Source organism: Ranitomeya imitator, chromosome 1 (assembly GCF_032444005.1).
Source record: "Ranitomeya imitator isolate aRanImi1 chromosome 1, aRanImi1.pri, whole genome shotgun sequence".
Lineage (NCBI taxonomy): Eukaryota > Metazoa > Chordata > Amphibia > Anura > Dendrobatidae > Ranitomeya > Ranitomeya imitator.
In genome coordinates, this window is record NC_091282.1 from 1,179,822,478 (window position 1) to 1,179,843,559 (window position 21,082).

The 21,082-nt window shown below is 44.4% G+C and overlaps 1 protein-coding gene across 1 annotated transcript in view; it reads left to right on the forward strand.

The window, feature by feature from the left end:
* Positions 1 to 21,082, forward strand: part of HGFAC (HGF activator) — a 108,535-nt gene that overhangs the window by 57,683 nt on the left and 29,770 nt on the right. The window contains exon 8 of the mRNA XM_069745803.1: positions 16,010 to 16,187. Coding sequence (XP_069601904.1) covers positions 16,010 to 16,187 — 178 coding nt within the window. The remainder of the gene's footprint in view (positions 1 to 16,009; positions 16,188 to 21,082) is intronic.

A 21,082-nucleotide genomic window follows, 5' to 3' on the forward strand; every position in this document is an offset into this window, starting at 1 on the left:
GTAGAATGATGTGTTATACCAAAAAGCTCTATATTGGTCTCATTTGTAACCTTGAGATTGTTGATATTGTTCAACAATTTTGGTTATCAAGTCCTCAGACAACTAGTTCTCTTCTCCTCTTTCTGTTCTCCATGTTTAGTGTGGCACACAGACATACAATACAAAGATTGAGTTAACTTCTAACCTTTTCATCTGGTTTCAAGTGTGATTTTCACATTGCCCATTCCTGTTACTTGCCACAAGTGAGTTTGAACAAACATCACGTGATTGAAACAAAGTTGTTTACTCAACATTTTGGAAAAGTGTCAACAATTTTGACCGGCCCATTTTGAGAGATTTGTGTGAAATTTGTTATGATACGGTGGTCTAGGAGCAACATGGAACGAGCTCTGAAGGACGTGGTAACTGTACTGACCGCAGTCCCTAAGCTCAACACAACACTAGAAGTAGCCGTGGAATGCTCCTAACGCTCCCTAGGCATCTCGTCACAGCCTAAGAGCTAACTACCCCTAAAGATAGAAGCAGGAGAGCTATCCACGCAGAGTTTACAAAAAAAAACTCCACACCTGACTAAAGGTGTGGAGGGCAAATCTGCCTCCCAGAGCTTCCAGCAAGACAGAATAAATTCACACGGATAAGCTGGACAACATAGAAAGCACAGAATGGATAAGTCCACAATCTATGGACAGAAAAGAGCAAGCAAAAACTTAGCTTAGCTGAACTGGTCAGGATAACAGGGAACTCCAAAGAGATGTGAATCCAACCAGAAACCATTTACAAGTGGCACTGGCTGAAGACAGAGCCAGACCTAAATAGCCGAGCAGAAGAGAAGAGAAGATAAGTGGAGGCAGCTGATGACAGCTAACTCCAAGGAGCAGCCATACCACTAGAAACCACAAGAGGGAGCCCAAGAGCAGAACTCACAAAAGTGCCACTTACAACCACCGGAGGGAGCCCAAGAGCGGAATTCACAACAGTACCGCCCTTGAGGAGGGGTCACCGAACCCTCACCAGAGCCCCAAGGCCGATCAGGACGAGCCAAGTGAAAAGCACGAACCAAATCGGTGGCATGGACATCGGAGGCAACAACCCAAGAATTATCCTCCTGGCCATAACCCTTCCACTTGACAAGATACTGAAGCCTCCGCCTCGAAAAACAAGAATCCAAAATCTTCTCAACCTCATATTCCAACTCTCCCTCAACCAACACCGGGGCAGGAGGGTCAATCGAGGGAACAACGGGCACCACATATTTCCGCAACAAAGATCTATGGAAAACATTATGAATGGCAAAAGAGGCAGGAAGAGCCAAACGAAAAGACACCGGATTAATAATTTCAGAAATTTTATAAGGACCAATAAACCGAGGCTTAAACTTAGGAGAAGAAACCTTCATAGGAACATGACGAGAAGACAACCAAACCAAATCCCCCACACGAAGCCGGGGATCAACACACCGACGGCGGTTAGCAAAACGTTGAGCCCTTTCCTGAGACGTCAAATTGTCCACCACATGAGTTCAAATCTGCTGCAGCCTGTCCACCACAGAATTAACACCAGGACAATCAGAAGGCTCAACCTGCCCAGAAGAAAAACGAGGATGAAAACCAAAATTACACAAGAAAGGTGAAACCAAAGTAGCCGAACTAGCCCGATTATTAAGGGCAAACTCGGCCAACGGCAAGAAAGGCACCCAATCATCCTTATCAGCAGACACAAAGCATCTCAAATAGGTCTCCAAGGTCTGATTAGTTCGCTCAGTTTGGCCATTAGTCTGAGGATGAAACGCCGGAGAAAAAGACAAATCAATGCCCATCCTAGCACAAAAGGCTCGCCAAAATCTAGAGACAAACTGAGAACCTCTGTCGGACACAATATTCTCCGGAATGCCATGCAAACGAACCACATGCTGCAAAAATAATGGAACCAGATCTGAGGAGGAAGGCAACTTAGGCAGAGGTACCAGATGGACCATTTTAGAGAACCGGTCACAAACAACCCAGATAACAGACATCTTCTGGGAAACAGGAAGATCCGAAATAAAATCCATGGAAATATGCATCCAGGGCTTCTCAGGGACCGGCAAAGGCAAAAGCAACCCACTAGCGCGGGAACAGCAAGGCTTGGCCCGGGCGCAAGTCCCACAGGACTGCACAAAAGCACGCACATCGTGCGACAAGGAAGGCCACCAAAAGGACCTAGCAGCCAAATTTCTGGTACCAAAAATCCCAGGATGACCAGCCAACACTGAACAATGAACCTCAGAAATTACCTTACTTGTCCATCTATCAGGAACAAACAGCTTCCCCACTGGACAGCGGTCAGGCCTATCAGCCTGAAATTCCTGATGCACCCGCCGCAAATCAGGGGAGATAGCAGAAAGAATCACCCCCTCCTTAAGAATGCCAACCGGCTCAAGGACTCCAGGAGAATCAGGCGAAAAACTCCTAGAGAGGGCATCAGCCTTAACATTCTTAGATCCCGGAAGATACGAGAACACAAAATCAAAACGGGAGAAAAACAGGGACCATCGAGCCTGTCTAGGATTCAGCCGCTTGGCCGACTCGAGGTAAATCAGATTCTTATGATCGGTCAGGACCACAACACGGTGTTTAGCTCCCTCAAGCCAATGTCGCCACTCCTCAAACGCCCACTTCATAGCCAACAACTCACGATTGCCGACATCATAATTGCGTTCCGCAGGCGAAAACTTTCTGGAAAAAAAAGCACACGGCTTCATCAAAGAACCATCAGACTCCCTCTGAGACAAAACGGCCCCTGCCCCAATCTCAGAAGCGTCGACCTCAACCTGAAAAGGAAGAGAAACATCCGGTTGACGCAACACAGAGGCAGAAGTAAATCGTCGTTTAAGCTCCTGAAAGGCCTCAACAGCCTCAGAGGACCAATTAGTCACATCAGCGCCTTTCTTCATCAAATCAGTAAAGGGGCTTAACCACACTGGAAAAATTGGCAATGAAACGGCGATAGAAATTAGCAAAGCCCAAAAATTTTTGAAGACCCTTCACAGATGTGGGTTGGATCCAGTCATGAATAGCTTGGACCTTAACAGGATCCATTTCTATAGACGAGGGAGAAAAAATAAAACCCAAAAAAAGAGACCTTCTGAACTCTGAATAGGCACTTAGACCCCTTCACAAATAAAGCATTATCACGAAGGATCTGGAACACCATCCTGACCTGCTTCACATGAGACTCCCAATCATCGGAAAAAATCAAAATATCATCCAAATATACGACCATGAATTTATCAAGATAATTGCGGAAAATATCATGCATGAAAGACTGGAACACAGATGGAGCATTAGAGAGCCCAAATGGCATCACAAGGTATTCAAAATGGCCTTCGGGCGTATTAAATGCAGTTTTCCATTCGTCACCCTGTTTAATACGAACAAGATTATATGCCCCTCGGAGGTCAATCTTAGTAAACCAACTAGCCCCCTTAATCTGAGCAAACAAATCAGTTAGCAAAGACAAGGGGTATTGGAATTTGACCGTGATCTTATTAAGAAGACGATAATCAATACAGGGTCTCAAGGAGCCATCCTTCTTAGCAACAAAAAAGAAACCCGTTCCCAATGGTGACGAAGAGGGCCGAATATGCCCTTTCTCCAAAGATTCCTTAACATAGCTCCGCGTGGCGGCATGCTCTGGCACAGACAGATTGAAAAGTCGGCCCTTAGGGAACTTACAACCAGGAATCAAGTTAATAGCACAATCACAGTCCCTATGTGGAGGAAGGGAACTGGACTTGGGCTCATCAAATACATCCTGGAAATCCTACAAAAACTCAGGGACCTCAGAAGAGGGGGAAGAGGAAATTGACATCAAAGGAACGTCACTATGTACTCCTCGACAACCCCAACTAGTCACCAACATAGTTTTCTAATCCAGCACCGGATTATGTTCCTGTAACCATGGAAATCCCAGTACAACAACATCATGCAGGTTATGCAACACCAGAAAACGGCAATCTTCCTGATGTGCAGGAGCCATGTACATAGTCATCTGTGTCCAGTACTGAGGTTTATCCTTGGCCAAGGGTGTAGCATCAATGCCCCTCAAAGGAATAGGGCTCTGCAAAGGCTGCAAGGAAAAACCACAGCGCCTGGCGAATTCTAAGTCCATTAAGTTCAGGGCAACACCTGAATCCACAAATGCCATGACAGAAAAGGACGACAATGAGCAAATCAGGGTCACAGATAAGAGAAATTTAGGCTGTATAGTACTAATGGTAACAGACCTAGCGACTCTCTTAGTACACTTAGGGCAATCAGAGATAACATGAGCCGAATCACCACAGTAAAAACACAGCCTATTCTGATGTCTAAATTCCTTCCGTTCTATCCTAGTCAAAATCCTATCACATTGCATAGGTTCAGGACTTTGCTCAGAGGACACTGCCATATGGTGCACAGCTTTGCGCTCGCGCAGACGCTGATCAATCTGAATGGCTAGAGACATAGATTCGCTCAAACCGGCAGGTGTAGGAAAGCCCACCATAACATCTTTAAGGGTTTCAGAAAGACCTTTTCTGAAAATAGCAGCCAGAGCCTCTTCATTCCATTTAGTGAGCACAGACCATTTTCTAAATTTTTGGCAGTATAACTCTGCCGCTTCCTGACCTTGACACAAGGCCAACAGGGTTTTTTCTGCATGATCCACAGAATTAGGTTCGTCATACAATAATCCGAGCGCTTGAAAAAATGCATCTACATTCAATAATGCCGGATCCCCTGTTTCAAGAGAAAAAGCCCAGTCTTGAGGGTCACCACGCAGCAAGGATATGATGATTTTTACTTGCTGAATGGGATCACCAGAAGAACGGGGTTTCAAAGCAAAAAACAATTTGCAGTTATTTTTAAAGTTCAAAAACTTGGATCTGTCCCCAAAAAACAAATCAGGAGTAGGAATTCTGGGCTCTAAAGCCGGAGTCTGGACAACATAGTCCTGGATACTCTGTACTCTTGCAGCAAGTTGATCCACACGAGAAAACAAACCCTGAACATCCATGCCAAAGCATATATCCTGAACCACCCAGATATCAAGAGGAAAAGAAAAAAAAAGACAAACCAAAGCAAAGAAATAAAAATGGTTCAGAACTTTCTTTTCCTTCTTTTGAGATTCATTTAATTCATTTTTGGCCACTTGTACTGTTATGATATGGTGGTCTAGGAGCAACATGGAACGAGCTCTGAAGGACGTGGTAACTGTACTAACCGCAGTCCCTAAGCTCAACACAACACTAGAAGTAGCCTTGGAATGCTCCTAACGCTCCCTAGGCATCTCGTCACAGCCTAAGAGCTAACTACCCCTAAAGAAAGAAGCAGGAAAACTATCTTGCCTCAGAGAAAATCCCCAAAGGATAGATTAGCCCCCACTAATAATGACTGTGAGTGGAGAGGGAAAAGACATACACAGAATGAAACCAGGATGAGCACAGGAGGCCAGTCTAGCTAAATAGATAGGACAGGATGGAATACTGTGGGTTCAGTATAAAACACTACAAAAATCCACGCAGAGTTTACAAAAAAAAACTCCACACCTGACTAAAGGTGTGGAGGGCAAATCTGCCTCCCAGAGCTTCCAGCAAGACAGAATAAATTCACATGGATAAGCTGGACAAACATAGAAAGCACAGAATGGATAAGTCCACAAACTATGGACAGAAAAGAGCAAGCAAAAACTTAGCTTAGCTGAACTGGTCAGGATAACAGGGAACTCCAAAGAGATGTGAATCCAACCAGAAACCATTTACAAGTGGCACTGGCTGAAGACAGAGCCAGACCTAAATAGCCGAGCAGAAGAGACGATAAGTGGAGGCAGCTGATGACAGCTAACTCCAAGGAGCAGCCATACCACTAGAAACCACAAGAGGGAGCCCAAGAGCAGAACTCACAAAAGTGCCACTTACAACCACTGGAGGGAGCCCAAGAGCGGAATTCACAACAGAAATTATGTCCAATTTGCCTTTTTTTCTCTTTTTTTTTTGTGTTGTTGCAATACACTCAAAGGAAATAAACATGTGTATAGCAAAACATGTGCCATTGTAATAATTTTCTGGGAGGAATGCTTCATTTTCTGAAACAGTGATATGTAGACAACTGATAAATACAATGCCTGAATATCATTTTTGACATCTCTCCATTGCGTTGATGCTCTGCTATTACTCCTGGAAATGTGTAAATAAATTGACAAATTCCAAGTGGAATGGGAACACCTAGTTGTCAATTTATTCAACAAAGGAACAGGCAAATAGACAATTCAGCCTTGTTATTTCATGGGCAATCCAAACATTTATTTAGGTTCCGTGCACACAGGCCATACACGCAGCACATTTTAACTCCAGATTTTCCAGACAAAAATCTGCTGCGTATTACAGCAGCATCTTGCAAGTGATTTCAGAAAAACTCACCCACATGCTGCAGAGAAAATTCAAGAGGAAATTGTCCACGATGCAGATTTTAAATTGCAATTTATGCCGCAGATTTCAACCTTTGCAATGCAGAGAGTGAAATGTGCAGCTAGTCTACTGCTTTTCTGTAATTAGATCCGCAGCAGCCTTTGCAGCAGATTTGGATAGTTTCCGTGTGCACTTATTCTTTAAAGGGAATCTGTCACCTACTTTTTCACATATAAGCTGCGGCCACCACCATCAGGGGCTTATCTACAGCATTCTGTAATGCTGTAGATAAGCCCCCAATGTAGCCTGAAAGATAAAAACAAGTTAGATTATACTCACCCAGGGGCGGTCCTGTGCGGTCCAGGTCCGATGGACGTCGCAGGTCCGGGGCCTTCCATCTTTATGCGATGACGTCCTCTTCCTTGCTTCCTGTTGCGGCTCCTGCGCAGGCGTACTTTATCTGCCATGTTGAGGGCAGAGCAAAATACTGCAGTGCGCAGGCGCTGGGCCTCTCTGACCTTTCCCGGCGCCTGCGCACTGCAGTACTTTGCTCTGCCCTTAACAGGTCAGGTAAAGCACACCTGCGCCGGAGCCGCGACAGGAAGCAAGGAAGAGGACATCATCGTTTGAAGATGGGAGGTGGCGGACCCGGACAGTGACGCCCATTGGACCGGACCGCAGCGGGAATGCCTCTGGGTGAGTATAATATAACTTATTTTTCTTATCTTTCAGGTTACATTGGGGGCTTATGTACTGCATTAAAGAATGCTGGAGATAAGCCCCTGATGGCGGTAGCTGCAGCTTATATACGAAAAAGTAGGTGACAGATTCCCTTTAAGGGCAGATAAAGATGAGAGTATTTTTTATCCGAGTGCGACCTGACAAAACAGCGGCTGGTACTTGGACCAATATTATTCTATGGTGCTGTGGAAATGTCAGATTTTTTTCCTCGGACAACGCTGGTTCGAGTAAAAAAAAATCGCTACATGCCTAAGTTTGATCTAATATTCCGATCTCACTCAGCCATGCAAGTTAATGAGTCAGCACAAACCATCTGACCACGCTCAGGTGATATCTGAGTGGAGTCCAATTTCCACGGACTGACATAACTGAGAAAATGGAGAAATTCTTTTCTCCATCTTCTCCTCATTTGAGCAATTCAGATCACACTATGTTTACACTTTTTTGATCAAACTTAGATCAGAGGGTGATTTGCATAATCGATCCGATGTTCTTGGATCAGAAAACATATACTTGTCTACATCTGCCCTAACAGACATGTTTTGAGAGCCGACAGGTACTTTATAAATGCTGCAGCTACATAGATACATGTGTCACTCCACTCTGAGATTGCAGTGCTGCATGACTTTGTAATGTGTGACCGCAATACTAAATCTGTGGACCCATTCTGCCCTGATCCGTTATCTAATCAATAAAAACACCTCACTGTGTGATGTTGGAAATAATTACCACAGCAGCCTCATTTCTTGAATAACCATTATATAAGAAACATATAGGAAACATTAAACAGCATTAATTGCCTTGGATTAAGACCACCAGAAAGGTGAGAGGGAGGAATTGAAGGTTCAACCAATTTTTTTAACCACAGCAAAACATCTCCTCCACACCTCCCTTAGACACAGTGCACAAGCTCGGGAGCACCTGGCTAAATGTTGCCCAAGCCAAAATATCCCACTGAGGCCTAGCCCAGCAGGGACCCACTTACAATTCTGTAAGAACTTTGTTGCACATGGGAGTCACCCAACCCTCCCTGGGCTCCCCCCATCCTTCAGTACAATTAACCTCCTAAATCCCGCCCTCCATTTGTGCCACTGCAAGCAAGCATGACCCCTTATGCATGCGAGACCCACCACAAACACAAGCCTTGTCAATCCCTTCCTTTAATGCTCAATCCCAAATATCATACCAATCGTATTCAAATGGATTCCATTAGACCTAAGAAATTCCCGGAAAGGAACTTCCAAAGTATGGTGCAGTACCACAACTTCCCCCGAGACATACAATGAAATGGGAAACCTCCCTTGTTATGGGCCTTTTTAATCTTTTCAACCTACCTCCCACTTTTCTATGAGAGGCACGTGACAATGTCTGACTAAACAAACACCAATCCCGGGTGGAAAGACAAGAGCCTCAGGCAATTGTACTTGATTTCATGTATACGTTCTGGTGCCCAAATCATTCTTGCCTGCGTGCAGCACCAAAAAATCCGGGGCCTTTCCAAAATAATATGAAAGTGCAATTCTGGCATTACCCTATTCCAAATAAAGCCCCTGATACCGGTCCATTGCACCAATGAGGTGGCTCTGGAGAGACTCAATTGACGTCCCACCAGTCTTGTGTTGGCCTGCACAAACCCCAGTAAACGTAAGAATGACCTAACACCCAGACCAAGAGATGAGTTCCTGGAACACAAGAAAAAAGAAGAGATGCAATAAGTCCTGACTTAAAAGAAAGAACAATCCACAAAAACAGTTCTCTTTATAACATGTGTGGTCTGATGTAGGACCAATATTTGGCAGTTTCCCAGTGACAAATCCTGCGCTCAGCCTGCAGCCTCGGTTGCAACCTTAATACGAAATGAATGAGATCCAAAGTCCGCCACATCTAGAAAACCGGTCCAAAAAATTAGCAAAAAATTGGTAAATTGACAAAATAGACCCATCCTGCTGTATCAAAAAGGAACCCAGAGTGGATCCCCTCAACTTCAAAAATTAAGAAACCAATCTCACTGGACATTTAAAGATGCCTTTTACTCCCCACAATTCCACCAAGCAACCTTTATCAGCTACATCAGTCTTCGAACATCTCAAATAACATCCTCAGAACATAATACATCGTTGATCACAAACCCCCATGACACATAACATTGTTGCTCACAACCTGTTCCACCCGAAAGGCGCCAAAAAGTGCCAAAATAAAAGCCGTCCCAAATAAACGATATTCATACTCCAACTTGCACACTTCCATGAGACAGCATAGTAGCTGACCTAAAATTTTAAAAGATACCAGATGCTGAAAATCCCTTACAATATTAGTGTTCCAAAGTGTTTTCAACCTTAGGTGAACCAGGAAGTCCTTTGTCGCGTCATTCCTTTCGAACAATTGAAAGGAAAAGGCCAAACCTGCTATTCTACCAGATACCACTGCAAATGATAAATCATGCTCAAAAGCTCTGTCAGTCTTACACAACAAAAATGGGCGATCATCGTCCGATACTTGCTGCCCGACTGAATCCTACCTATACCAGGTTCCCGGAATGACGGAATCTTCACTAAACTCAAGGCTGAACGGAAACAAGATCCCACAACCAATGGGGCCATATGGCTTCCAGCTGCTTCGCATCACTAGCTCCCAAAACCAATCCCACTGGAAGCGAGACAATGCATCAGTTATTAAATTCTTCACACCAGGCACATGAGCAGCATAAAACCAGTAACCAGAAACAAAACCAGTAACGATCCAGCTAACAAGTTGTTTATATAATGTAGCACACCCAAATTGTCACAAAAGAAGCTCACTTTCTTGTTCATGAGTACAGCATCCCAAAACGGTTAAATCTACCACAATAGGAATTATTTCCAACAAAGCCAGATTCCTAATCAAACCTGTAGTTTTCCATGCTTCTGACCACTCCCCCACACACCATTGTCTATCAAAATAGGCCCAAAAACTGCAAGAACCAGACGCATTCATAAAGAAAACCAAGTCAATGTTGGACACTACCTTATCTAACCACACTGACCTTTCATTATGAAAGCCAAAATTGCCAAATCCGCCTTGTGCTCCATGTTCAGTCTTACAAATTGCAAAGGATGTTTTTTACCAGCCGTAGCCTGAGAAAATCTCCTCGAAAAACCTCTATCAATAGGCAGGATTCTACAAGCAAAATTAAGTTTACCGAAAAGAGATTGTGATTGACGGAGTCGCAATTGTTTATCCTTCTGCAAACCTTTAAATCTAGTAACTTCATTGGTGGCAGACGGCATTCCATCCTAACAGCATCCAATTTAACACCTAGAAACATTAAAACCATTGAAGGGCCCTCCATTTTTTCAGGGACCAAAGTAATACCAAATCGAGAAGCCACTTTTCAGCAGCAAGGAACAAACTGGGGAACCAGCCGGCCCGATACACAAAAAAATCATCTTAGTGTAAAGCAGAATCCACATCAGATTCCTCATTTACTACCCATTCAATGGCACAGCTAAATTTTTCAAAGTAGGAACACGAGATCAAACAGCCCATCGGTGAACAGCCCATTGGTAAACAATAATCCACTAAAAGCAACCATCTCAAAAACAACCTAGCAAATAAAAACTCTCCGGATGGACTGGAAGCTTGCGTAGCCTGTTCACTGCCTTATCAAAAGATACATACAAAACGAGCATCAAATCCAGGTTGATTCCATGATTAACTAAATTGACAGAAGGATATGCAAATGGTGTATTAACCTGAATTTGTTGGGTTCCTTCTTAAGAACCTCCCTCAATGGAGAAACCTGCAAATAAGACCAAAGAGGCTCCAAAAAATATCCTGTCATGCTGCCAAGAGCAACCTTCTTTTAAACTTGTCCCTAACAACAACCAAGTGAATATGGTCCGAATGCAAATTAGCAAATTATTCAGTTGCACAAGATATGATTAAACATATAAAGGAATCTTAAAACCATAACAGCCATATCCCTATCCAGATACCTGTTTAGAAACAACATCATCTGATCTATATTCACTGGTGTCATCTCTTTTTGCAGAAGCCTTGCCTGACTTTCCTTTTCCTTTCTTGAAGCACGTAGTGTGGCTGTAGGATCCTCCGCAGCCAGAACATTCATGTTTAAATTTACAGGATTACCAGGAACGGCATTCCCATTCATTAAATTACCAGAACGGGCCCTTTTGTGAACTGCCGAGGATACCGCTGTATTAGCAGCACCCCCAGTGCTCCCAGAAAAAGACTGTGACGAACTGGGTGCTGCCATCAAGTGTAACCACAAAATGATATCCTTATGGTCCCACCTCAACTTGGACACACTGCTTTCCTTTGCCTAAACTTTCATCATAACGATGCCATGTCGTACCACCATGAATGCGGTATGCTTGACCAACAGAATCCAAATAGCAAATCAATGTCGAGCCGTTGTCAGGAGCTTACTCACCAATGACGCTGGTGCAGCGCCCCAGGGTCCTGGTCATTGCAGTAATGTCATTTTCCTCTAGGGGGGAGTGATGTTACGTTTGGAGGCAAAGAAGGACTACCGAATCCAGGTATCACAAACATGCAACACATTTCGCACTCCAGGCCACCAGGGGGAGCTATGCTCCTATTTATTAGGGCCCTCTTCACACTTAGGTAAAACTGGTTGCCTGGGGAGGAAGTTAGGCAGTTGCTGGCTGAGCTTGGCTCAGGTAGTTGGTCCCTGGCAAGGGTGGGAGCCTGTCAGAGGCTGAGACAGAAGGACACGGAGCTGTGCCTGCCCTAAGTGCGGCAGCTTCTAAGAAAGAGACACTGAAAGAGAATTGTATTGTAGAGAGGGTGAAGAAGTAATAGCAAAGGAGTGGATACCAGGAGGATTTCTGCCCTACACAGGCTGCCTCCTTCTGAGGCGCAGGATCCCGGTAGCTGGAACACCGAGGGAGCAACAGTCCTCTATGCCTTGCTCCAGAGACCGTCAGGACAGCTAATTTCACGTTACCTGTTTGCCCCTATACCAGGAGGCAAGGTGGCACCGCTTAGAGGCTGGGGCATGATAGAGTCCCTGTAAAATGCCTCAAGCCACCGGTCATATGGGTTTGTCCTATCCATCTGGGGGACAGAGAGAGAGACATAACAACGTGGGCGTGAGCTGAAAGTGCGAAAAATAATGGCCGCTCACTCCAAGTACTACTGTCACATGCGGACATGTCCATCAGCAACAGAGATCTGCCTCCTGATCCTGAATGGTGGAAAAAAGAGAAAGAAGAAATTCCGCCCCTGAAGGAGAGAGCGTGAAAGAGATGAGGACCCAGCAAGAAGGAACATGAGGCCAAGATAGCGAGTGGCCAGGACCCGGAGCGTGGGGTGGAAGCCGAGGACTCCCCCAGCTACCAGGATGGAAGCCGCAGTGAGCCGTCACCAGAGGTCCTGGAGTTCCTGAAAGCGGAGGTGGAAGAGCTCAACGACCAACTCCTGCGGATGCAGCTGAGCACTGTGGCCGGGTGGAAGAAGACCTTTATCGGGAGCCTCACCAGACGTCCATCGGCAGCCTCGTCAGGTCCAGAGCAAGAAAGAAGTTCCGGCGCTCTGAAGCCAGAAAGCAAGGCCCTGCCGGAAAGCGAGATGCTGCAAGCAGAGATGACAACGCCACAGCACAAGGCACTGCAACCAGCATTCCAGACCCTAGCGGAGACAGAGCAGACCAGCACCGGAGGGACCGCATCTGAAGCAGGTATGAGGAACGACCCTGCCCCGATGGCCGACTCCCGCTCCTGCAACTGCTCCTGCCACAGCTGCTGACTCAGCTCCAGTGACTGATCTTACCGCGACCCCTGACTGTGCCACGCTGCAGGCTGATGAGTCACTGGTAGACCCCTCCAAGCATAAGAGAAAGTAAAAGATGAATGTGACTGTACATAGTTAACTGTTTGCTGCAAGTTCCTGAATTGATTGTTGCTGTTTTTAAGTTTATTGAACCCGATTAGGGTTATGCCTTAAAGGGGTTCTCAGTTCAAGGAGGTTTCCAAGTTTTGAACCCGATCAGGGTTATTTCTAAAAGGGGTCCCATGTTAAAGGGATCCTTAGTTTGCACAGTTGCCTTCTGTTAAAGACACTGGAGTCATGGACAGTGAGTGGCTCACAAACTCATTGCAGTAATGTCATTTTCCTCTAAGGGGGAGTGATGTTACATTTGGAGGCAAAGAGGGACAATCGAATCCAGGTATCACAAACATGCAACACATTTCACACTCCAGGCCACCAGGGGGAGCTATGCTCCTATTTATTATGGCACTCTTCACACTTAGGTAAAACTGGTTGCCTGGGGAGGAAGTTAGGCAGTTGCTGGCTGAGCTTGGCTCAGGTAGTTGGTCCCTGGCAAGGGTGGGAGCCTGTCAGAGGCTGAGACAGAAGGACACGGAGCTGTTTCTGCCCTAAGTGCGGCAGCTTCTAAGAAAGAGACACTGAAAGAGAATTGTATTGTAGAGAGGGTGAAGAAGTCATAGCAAAGGAGTGGATACCAGGAGGAGTTCTGCCCTACACAGGCTGCCTCCTTCTGAGGCACAGGATCCCGGTAGCTGGAACACCGAGGGAGCAACAGTCCTCTATGCCTTGCTCCAGAGACCGTCAGGACAGCTAATTTCACGTTACCTGTTTGCCCCTATACCAGGAGGCAAGGTGGCACAGCTTAGAGGCTGGGGCATGATAGAGTCCCTGTAAAACGCCTCAAACCACCAGTCATACAGGTTTGTCCTATCCATCTGGGGGACAGAGAGAGAGACATAACATCTACACCATCTGTGAGGACCTTATGAGAAGCTTAGCAGTAAGGGACTACAACACCACGGCGCTAGAGGAAGGCTACTGATTTCTACCTGGATAAGGGGACTCTGGACTTGCCTCCAAACCAGCTAATGTGTCTGCCCTGTGATCTGGTGCTCTGGACTGTGGATGCTGAAACCTTCAGTAAAAGGTAAAGAGACTGCAGCCTTGTGTCCTCGTTCTTCACAGTGCCTCTCACCATCCACCATCTACACACTGGGAAGCCATGGGGACATACTTTACCTATGGGAAGGTATACCATCTAGCTGCCATAACATCACCCCAGAGGACCCCTTAAAGCAGCGTCGGTCACCCTGACCGAATACCACATGTGGCGCCATGAACATTCCCCTTAAAGACCTTTCCCTTTAAAACAGATGTCCCAAGGACCACGGACCGGGTCAGCCACCGTAACATCCCCCTGAGAACCGAAGAACCCGATACCGAGTATCCCTTGCCCATGGGGGCGCTCCACTGGCCGATGTGGTAAACACCTGTAGCCAATCATGAAACGTCTGTAGAATTAGGCTATACCGCCTCCGTTCCTGCTCATCCTTCTTACTTTCATCAGGCTTCATTCTATCCAGATTTAATTTCTCAAGCAGTAACAGAGAAAAAAGTCAACATATTCATCTTTCCGTATTTTTCCCAAACCTCTTGTTTCAAATGAGCACCTGAAGGGCCGTCAAAGCACACATAAACTTCACCCCTAACTGTATCATCCAAACGGATCATATTCACTGTGATGCCATCGGGAGCCAGTTCAGAAACTGTTTCACTGACCATAGCTCGTAGCACTACCCTGCTGTACACTACTAGGCCTTGCCCCCTGGTGCCGGTGAAAAAGTCCCCTAATCATGCAAAAGAATTCCATGGCAACATCGGCAGCACTCACACGGTTACCAACACTCAGACTAGAATCCATCGTACTCCTATTAACAGTCCACTCACCTAACTACACATCCGACACAATTGCTCTAGGTGAATGCAAACCACATGACTTACCAGGTTGACTACGAGGAATCTTCACAACAGCCGTCGCTTGACATCTATGATAATGTGACATCACTCACATCATTGCCGGATGAAGTCTGTCCTTCTTCTTCTGAGTCAGAGTCAGACTCTGGGACATCGTAAAGTAAAACTGACAATGTACCGGGTAGAAAGTCCAACTCTGAAGAAAGAACGTCCCATCAGTGACCCCTCCTGTTATACCCCCCAAGTGAAACTCAACTACCCACCAATAAGGTAAGCACAAAAGTCTCCTCTGCTCCAATATCCCTCCCCTCAAATTACCACTCACGCCAACACTTCTCCCAATTATCCCCTTAGTACCCAAAATTCAGACCTAACATACATCCTGAGTCATGAGCGCCTCCCTTGAGCTCTGGTAGGGCGTACAGTTCATGTCATTACTTTACATCTAATGATTTCCTATAGTGTGGTATTGCGGCTTGTGACCCACCATGACTGTGGCACAGGTTCGCAATTTTTTTTCAAATGTATTGGATTTTCTGTCGCAAGTCCCATGCGACTCACATGATGTAGACTTCAATGCAAGTTGCATGAGACTTATTAACAATTAAGCTATTGATTTGCAGTAAACTTCCATGAGACCCAAGTTGCTTTTGTTTGCATGCTTTGAGAATTTATGTTGCATGGCACAAGTCAGTCCCAGCCTTAGGTATGCCACTCATTTTGATGAAAATTTTATATAAATGCACAATCCTACGCAGGGCTAATCTTCTACTGTTTGTTCCTCTCGGTTGTTCTTATGGCTTCTGACCCACTGGTAAAAACTTTTTTAAAAGTTTTCAAAATATCAACATGGCATGTACTGTGCTTCAAATTTTCACTCTAAATCTTTGGTCGTAAAAAAAATATATTATATTTTTGATAGTATGAACATTGACAATGTAGAATGTCTAACTTTGTTAAAATGACCATGACCATTTAAACAAAAACTTGTCTCTCTCGTTATCCATTTATGTATGAAAAGCCAATTTAAGAGCTGCTATTCATTATTTTTAAATCTGTGCCTGTTTTGTTTTGTAGATCCAAGGCAGCGCTGCTACTATTATGACAATGCAACAGAATATCGAGGTGTCGAGAAGAAAAGTCGGTCAGGCCTTAACTGTCTAAGGTGGGATTCTGATATACTTTTTCGAGAGATCCATATTGGCACACAGGAAGACTATACATTTAAAGGCTTAGGATCCCATCCATACTGCAGGTAAGAATTTGTAAACTGGATGCCGCTCAATGCTTATCAGGTGTTTATAATAACACTGGGGAACACAATTTTTTAAGAGTTAGGTCAGACAACTGTTCTTAATTAATTTTTGGATGCTGAATCCAGAAATGATCTCAGTTTTTCTCTATCACGTCAAGTTTTTGAACTATAGGATTTTTGTCTTCTCAAAACTATGTAAACTACTGTACCTAAAATTTTTTTTTAAGTAGTACAAATATGAACAAAAAATGAAATATATAAGAAATAGGCATGACAAAGTTGTGACTACTCTTACAAGTTGCCACGTAGCTCTATATGAGTCGAATTGTAATCAGATAACAAGTCTTATTACAGATATCAGTGCAATTGTGCTTCTCTGGCAGGTAAGTTGTGTAGCAAAAACTTGACGTGCTAGAAAAAAACTGACTACATTTTTGGAATCAGCATGCCAATTTTAGTATAAATCAGCTCAGGTCTTCAGTGATGCTGCCACTACCTGCAATGGGATAGTGAACTCTTACAATGCTTTTACATATTTTACTGCTCAGGACAGTGGAATAAATAAATAATTCCAATGCAAAATCTGTAACAGGGTCCCCATACATGCCATAAGTTAGTTTGTAAATTAAAGAGGACTTTCTGAGAAAAACACACAAAAAAGTGACAATGGATAATATTATAAAACTTTTCTCAGATTCGAGACATTAAAAAATAAATAATTAGGTGATTTCCCCCAAGATGACACAACACAAGTTTGATGTTCATTTTGCCACAGTCTGCCCAAAATCTGGTAAGAGGGGAAGCTAGACGGAGCTTTGTATCTATAAGGATTTATTGTGAACTTGTGACAAATTTATCTTTGTATCCAATGGGCAACGAATCAACAAAACACAAATCAGCCCAAATATTTCTATTACTATATGTAATGGGATGTCAAAGAATTATGCAGCCCAGATAAAATAAGAGGACATTGCTGCTTGTAAATGGTTAATGAGAGTATCTCACTACATACTGCACACAGTTGTCTTAGCAGCCACAAAGAAGGCTGACATTGTTTATCTCTATGGTGGCTTCCTCTAACCTTTATCTCCACCTTTCTCTCTAATTTCTCTCTTAAAGGGATTTTCCCTTACTCTGCCAATCTGCTTCTCAATACCCATTTTTTTCCTTTTGTAAAATGATAACGCTCATACTCACCTCCAGAGTCGGCACCGATGGATGTGATTCCTCCGAAGGCAGGGAGATCGGAGCCAGTGCTGATTGGGCGCAGGGCTCACGTGACATAAGTGTCACGCGATCCCAAGGAGAGGCAGTGCTGTTGTCTCATCCAATTTTATATGAGCACTACTATGGTGAATAGCTAAGAGTGCCAAGCTGGTGTAAGGAGACTTATAGGCCATGGACTGGCACTCTAGAACTTTAAAAATGCAAATAATCACTTCACAGAGGAAGAGGTCTGGAATTTTAGCGCAATCTACTGTATGTTGCAATCCTAAAAGTCAATATTACCCCTTTAATTAGCCTTGCCACGTGAAGTAGGATAAAATGTCAAACCAGAAACTCCATTTTGTAAACACATGTTTCTGGGCGTTTGCCCCACATCAGTGCAAATCATGGCTCGATAAAAGATTTAACATTGATTTTTAGGATTGCTACTAGAATTCTAGTCCTTTTCCTCTCTGAAGTGGATATTTGCATAGGGGGAGGAGCTGATTTTGCTCATTGAAAATTGTCATCTGCTGCTCATTTTCCTTGCAGCGGCCACTTCAGGACAAATGTAGTATTACACGTCAGCCTCTCAAATGAATGGTCAACAACCTGCTTAGGCTACGTTCACATTAGCGTTGCGCGCCGGTGCGTCGGCGACGCAACGCTCGACGCACAAAAAACGCACGCAAAAACGCTGCGTTTTGCGACGCGTGCGTCGTTTTTTGACGAAAATCGGACGCACGAAAAATGCAACTTGTTGCATTTTCTTGCGTCCGACGCTAGCGTCGGAAACGACGCACGTGTCGAAAAACGCAAACAAAAAAACGCACGCGTCCCCTATGTTAAACATAGGGGCGCGTTGCCGACGCAACAGCGACGCACATTAGCGGAACGCTAATGTGAACGTAGCCTTAGTGGAGGCTCTCTGATCGGGCACATGAGGGAGGCTTTAGAGTGGAGTACTCTCCATCCATAATGTTCATCGTTAGCCCAAATTTGTCATATACAAAGTGGTTGTCAATATAAAACAGCCCTTTTAATAGGAAATCTGCATCTTCGCTTTGATATTATTGCTGTTTTACTTTAGATTATACATTTTATAGAGCAGCACTGGGTATGACATACTTGCTCTACCACTAGGGGATGCTTGTACTGATTAAAGGCACACTACGGAATTCCTTTAAATTAACCCCTTCCTTTACAATCAATAATGTTGCGTGCATTAAAATACTTATCACTGACTTCTCTCATGTCCAGTGCAGCTGCTGCATGAAATGAGCTGATTTCTCACTAGTAAGTAAGCTCAGACTGTTAGTTGCTTTCTCAATATAAGTGTATGAGAGACTCAAAGTGAGTGACTCCACTTGTCAGAACTGCAGTCACATGGCACCGAAAAAGGGGCTGGAGGAGTGCTGGGAATGGTAGAAGCGGTGCGTAAGCATTTTAATTTATGCACAGTGCTCATGTTCCTGATAACTAAATAAAAGATTTAGGGTAATCTGTCAATAAGTGTCTGCTATGTAATCTGAAATCACCATGATGTAGGGGCACAGACCCTGATTTCAATGATGTGTCACTTACTGAGCTGTGTTTTGCTGTTTCAATAAAATCAGTCTTTCATTAGCAAGAAATAATGACTACAGGACGACTGTCCTTGTGCCTCCTGGTCCAGCCGTGCCCCCACTCTACTGATTAGCTGCTTTCTCTCATTACACAATATACACAGAGAGCTGTGGAGTGCGTGGGGGTTAAGCACAGCTCAACAGCTAGGCTCTGCTAGATCTGCAGCAGAGAAAACTGTGACATTATCACAACTGCTGCAAATTAGTGTCACGCTGTGACTGTACATGAGATAGGGAAATGGTCTCTTACTGTCCCTAAGGCCGGGGCCCTAAGTATCCCTGTTTCCAAAGGTACCTCTGAAGGTGAGGAGGTTTGGGCCTCCTGCCTTACTGTTCTCCTGATATATCCTAAGCTGTCCCCACCCCCTCCCTTAGGTGGCCCAGGACAGAAATGCTAGCTCATAAGACACACAGGGGTAACAGAAAAGCCTCTGACATACAAAAACACTCACCAAAAGCAGAGACGTATATAGGGGAGGGGAGGAACGTATAAACCAAATATGAATAGGACAATGAGGAAAGCATACACCCAAGAACGACACACAACAATCTCCAGCAGCAACAACGATCTCCAACTCTGCACAGCGACTCCAAGGAACCAGGAAGTAGAACTTTCACTGGCGAGGAAGAGAAAGCCTGACCAGTTATTATAGAGAGAGGAAATGACAGGATCAGGAGCAGCTGAGAGATGAAGCTGCATGTTTCAAAACAGCATTGAAAGTGTTGATAACCTTTTCAGCACCAAAGAAAACAAAATCCATTTAATCTGGGATGCGAAACACACAGGCTAAATGGATGACCTGCGATTCACAATGCTTAATAATGACTTTCTAAGCCCAGATCTCCCAGGAGGATGTGACACACTCATGACAATTACATAGCAAAAACCTGTTAACAGATTCCCTTTAACAAAAAAAAAGAATGCGCCTCTACATTTTTTTTTTAAACATTCTTTTTTTTTTTTTTTCATTTTTGCAAGGGCATCTAAAACTATTTGAGGTTGATCGCCTATATACTACAGTGCAATTCTTTACCCAAACTGCAAAAGGAAAGAGGTGACAGAGGGAGCCGACTCCCTATGTCTACGGCCGGGGTCACACTAGAGAGAAATACGGACGAGGGAGAGGCGCAAAAACAACGCATTGCACCAATGTTTCTCTATGGAGCAGCTTCCATCAGCCTCAGCCATATATTTCTCTGCCGTATTTAGCCTCCAAAAATTAAAATCTGCCAATGAAAGTCTATGGGCCCGAGAAAAATACGGATTACACACGGACCAGCAGTGTACCTTGCGAGAAATACTCAGCGGTGCTCTATAGAAAAGCCGGCAATTCAGTGCGGTGTACAGTAAAATCACACTGACAGGTTAGAATAGATAGAATAAATGTCTACACATAGAATAGATATATATATATATATATATATATATATACACTAGATGGTGGTCCGATTCTAACGCATCGGGTATTCTAGAATATGCATATCCACGTAGTATATTGCCCAGCCACGTAGTATATTGCCCAGTCAAGTAGTATATTGCCCAGCACAGAGCCACGTAGTATATTGCCCAGCTACATAGTATATTGCCCAGTCACGTAGTATATTGCCCAGTCACGTAGTATATTGCCCAGCTACGTAGTATATTGCCCAGCCACGTAGTATATTGCCCAGTCACGTAGTATATTGCCCAGCACAGAGCCACGTAGTATATTGCCCAGTCACGTAGTATATTGCCCAGCACAGAGCCACGTAGTATATTGCCCAGTAACGTAGTATATTGCCCAGTCACGTAGTATATTGCCCAGCACAGAGCCACGTAGTATATTGCCCAGTCACGTAGTATATTGCCCAGCACAGAGCCACGTAGTATATTGCCCAGTAACGTAGTATATTGCCCAGTCACGTAGTATATTGCCCAGCTACGTAGTATATTGCCCAGCCACATAGTATATTGCCCAGCCACGAAGTATATTGCCCAGCCACGTAGTATATTGCCCAGCCACATAGTATATTGCCCAGCACAGAGCCACGTAGTATATTGCCCAGCTACGTAATATATTGCCC